We start from the raw sequence: 3,710 nt of genomic DNA, 5'->3' as shown, positions 1-3,710 counted from the left end.
CCAACAGAAAATGAAACCTCTGACCTATCAACATAAGCAAACATGAAACAACAAAGAAACATATGTTTAAGAAAGGCCCAACAAGTCTAAAACCATGAAAGAGAATCAGATAAGATATAGTTTGGTCAGTAGCTGACCGAATTGCAGGGTTGAGCTCAGAAGAAGAAAAAGAAGAACAAGGAAGCACGGCTCCCACACCCAACATCTAAAACAACACGTGAGAGGTGAAATCTTAAAGCAAATATTACACAATGTATATTACCAAAGAAGAATTTGATCTTTGAGTCTTTGAAGCTTTAGCAAGTTGCGATCTTGCTTGTGCAGTTGCTGCATGAGACTGCTCAATGTTGGACCCAATATCATCTAAAAAAATATAAATTCTTGGCATCAGATCAGATGAGAAGTTCTGGACAAATAAAAAACTTGGGATTAAGACGGAGATGTACTCAATTAGAATAGAGGTGAAAGTTACCAATCATAGCTCCCTGTTCATGCACAAGCACAGCAAGATCTTTAAAAATTTCATTTACTTCACCAATTTGCTGCTGAATTTCTTGAATGCCTTGCTCTCTTTCTTCAATGATAGCCTCATTGAAGGCAATCTCATTATCTAAAAACAAGACCTCCTGCCTGCAGCAAGATAATGCAATATCTCAATTCAGTTCTCTTAGAAGGAATAGAAGAATTGATAGTGAATTAAGCAAAAGTAATCATGCTCACAAAATCTAATATTTTAAGATGTAAACAGATAAGACACAATAATTATGCAAAGCAGTAAGTCAGAATAATTACAAGGCCTTGTCCAATTCATGAAACAACAATTTTCTAAATAGCAAGGTATCCAATAAAAGCTATGATTAACATAAAAAAATTTCTAAATAAATAAGAGGAAAATATTACTACACTTGAAGCATTACACAAACATAAAATAAGGCAAATGAAACAAAATGGAGATAATGAAGCTGCAGGATACTTGTTTCTGCTATAAAGGAACATTATAACTCTGCCATGTTTTCTCACCTCAGATTTTATCCCCAGTACTAATGAAGCTGCAGCAGCTACCATTAAAATAATCAAAGGTCAGATCCCCACTGTCGATATCTTCGAATCTATACATTCACTAGATCCCCATCAGCAATTGACTCAGCAGCACGAGCAATCAGGTTCATGCGTTTTACCCCCTGGTCATCCTTACCAGCTAAGCTTGGTCTATAATTAATATAATTAAAAAGAATAAAAATAAAGTGAAAGAAAATGGATTAAAGAACCTGGATAAGAAGTGGAACAAGATCTGGATCACTCATGCTAAGACTAATCCTCCAATTGAGTCCTATACACTTTATTCCTTTGCAAGGTAAGCACGAAATATGATACAAATTGAAAATGAAAAAAGAAATCAAAAGAAAATGAAAAAAGAAATCAAAATAGATACAAATTACAAAGTGTTATATATCATAATACCTTTATGATATCAGCTTTGTCCCATACACTCATTATACCTTTCTGAGCAGCCTAGATTGAAGCTGCAAATATCAATACAAACTAGATTGAAGCCATTATATACATGTGCCTCTTCAACAATTTTCTCTGCAAACTCCTGAGGACTCTTCTTACTCTGTCATGTTGCAGTATTTTCATTTGTTATAAATAAATATGTTAAGATTACACGATGCAAATATGTAATGGATGATATAAATAACTGTTTAACTGTTATGGTAGTATAAATAGTTAGTTCCTTTGTACATTTCAGTTTTCTAGTTCATTACTCTATGAATCTAAGAGAATTATCTCTCACAAGCTCTATTTTTCTCGGCTTCTTCTTGCACTCATGAACTAAATCACCAACATTTCCTCAGTTTACGTAAGATATATAAATGAAGTTATTAGATTATATTTGAAATTGGTACCATATGAAAATAGTCACATGAATTTTCAAAGCAACAAGATCTTAAGAAACAAAGTAACAAACAGATGGAGTGTGTGACCTGAAGGAATAGGAGGGGCAAGTCTCCCCTGGTCTTGGGTTCCAGAAGGCTTTCAACTTCCCTGAAATTGGTGAGGAAAGCCACCCTTCCATCTCTGGTGGAGCCCAACCATGTGCCACCGCCGAGCTCATCCCTTCCGCCCAATATAATGTCGCCGGCCCACCATCGTAATGGCTCTGTGGGCCTGTCAGCAATAAACAAATGGTTTTCATTAGTCACCCAAGTTAAAATCAATCACCCCTAATCTAACCACCTTGATGTATATGAATGAATGAATATGAATGAATGAAAGTGATTTGGTTTCACACTAAGCTTAAGGCAGTGGTGGTTTTGGCAATGAGGCAAAGAGACAAGTAGTAGTTTTGGTTTTCTATTTATTAATTTTGGAATCCCTATACCCTAAATCACCATTAATAAGTGGTTAACTTCTGGACAAGTTTTCGTTTACATAAATTAATTCATATCAGAACAAAAAACAGCATTTAAAAGAGAAATTATATCATTTTTTCAATTGAAGGGCGTAATATAGATTTACCTCAACAAGGACCTTTGCCTTCTTTGATTTAAGATCAACAGAATCCTTCTCAGATTTCATTGAAGCTAACTTATTCTTCTGTTTCACCCTTCTCTGAGCAGCTGCTTCTGCCTCTTCATCTTCAGAGCTTCCAGCTGCATTAGAAAACTCTGTTATGCTTTTGATTTTCAAATGTGTTCATTTTCTAGTTTATTTCATTTTTCTAAACTCAACCACAGAGCTCCAACTCCACATGCACAACTTTTCACCTCCAACATATAAGAAAAATAATAGACTAATACATAAAAATAGAATTGAAATGTATCTAAAATTAACAAAATCCTCCATGTCATCTTCCTCTTCAAGTTCATCATAACCTTCCACATACTCTATCTCTACTTCCTGTTTAATAACCAAAAACGAAAAAAGAAATTAAATACAAGGCAACATATTGTTCAAGTAAAATTTCAAACAGTTTTGCATGAAACACATATGACAACAGAAAATGCAGATGCATACCTCCTCCTCTTCCTCAGCAATAAAAATAAAACTAGTCAATGCATTCAGGAACCTTGATTTCACGAACAAGTTTATAAGAACACAAAATAAAAAACTATAACCGTTACAAGTTCTTATCATAGAATAAGAAATAGAATCATAGTTAGCGATGGAAAATAGGATAATATAGTTAGAGTTAGCGATGATATTGAAAGAAAGAAAACAGCGATGAAAGAGAAAGGAGATTAGGGTTAACTGCATAGCTGAGGCAAGATCGAAGAGAGAAACACAGTGGAAAAGAGCAAACATGGCGAGATCGAAGAGAGAAACGCACATTAGGGTTCGAAAGGGAGCGATGCGAGCAAGGCCGACGGAAGGGGTGCGACGAAGAAGAACCGGGAAGGGGTGCGACAGAAGGGAGTGATGCGAGCAAGGCCGATGGAAGTAGAGTGCAATGGAGGTTCCGTGAGACGGCGGTGCATGGCTGATAGCGCCGCCGATGAAGCATTCAGAGGGATGAGTGAGGAATCACGAGAGTGTAGTGTGAAATGAAGAGATAACCGTGATCTTCAAATCTTTATTCTAATATTTCCGACGGAAATTTTAAATTACAGACGGATTTTCCGTCTGTAATAATTTAATAAAATGCGTATTTTGTCTGCTTAATTACAGACGGAAAATCCGTCTGTAATCATTTCGCGAAAAAAAAATTA

General features: G+C 35.7%; 1 protein-coding gene across 14 annotated transcripts in view; it reads right to left on the bottom strand.

Moving 5' to 3' along the window:
* LOC107623210 (DNA repair protein RAD51 homolog B-like) overlaps window positions 1–3,500 on the bottom strand; it is a 6,469-nt gene extending 2,969 nt beyond the window's left edge. For 3 of the 14 annotated variants that reach the window (XR_002355230.1, XR_002355231.1, XR_002355232.1), the window contains exons 1-8: window positions 3,254–3,500; window positions 3,019–3,070; window positions 2,521–2,901; window positions 1,462–1,615; window positions 1,269–1,337; window positions 1,021–1,109; window positions 473–630; window positions 138–363 (exon numbers count right to left, since the gene is read on the bottom strand). Coding sequence is in view for 10 of the 14 variants with exons in the window: in XM_021113155.1 (XP_020968814.1) it covers window positions 263–363 (101 nt within the window). In the remaining 4 variants the exon portion in view is untranslated. Of the gene's footprint in view, window positions 1–11; window positions 25–137; window positions 364–472; window positions 631–1,020; window positions 1,110–1,268; window positions 1,346–1,461; window positions 1,616–2,520; window positions 2,902–3,018; window positions 3,071–3,253 lie in introns of those variants that run through there. The other 11 variants (XR_002355233.1, XM_021113155.1, XM_021113157.1 and 8 more) reach the window with 11 other exon arrangements.

This window comes from Arachis ipaensis, chromosome B10 (assembly GCF_000816755.2).
Source record: "Arachis ipaensis cultivar K30076 chromosome B10, Araip1.1, whole genome shotgun sequence".
Classification (NCBI taxonomy): domain Eukaryota; kingdom Viridiplantae; phylum Streptophyta; class Magnoliopsida; order Fabales; family Fabaceae; genus Arachis; species Arachis ipaensis.
Note: the sequence above shows the minus strand (reverse complement) of the source record. Positions and strands in the feature narration are given on the sequence as shown.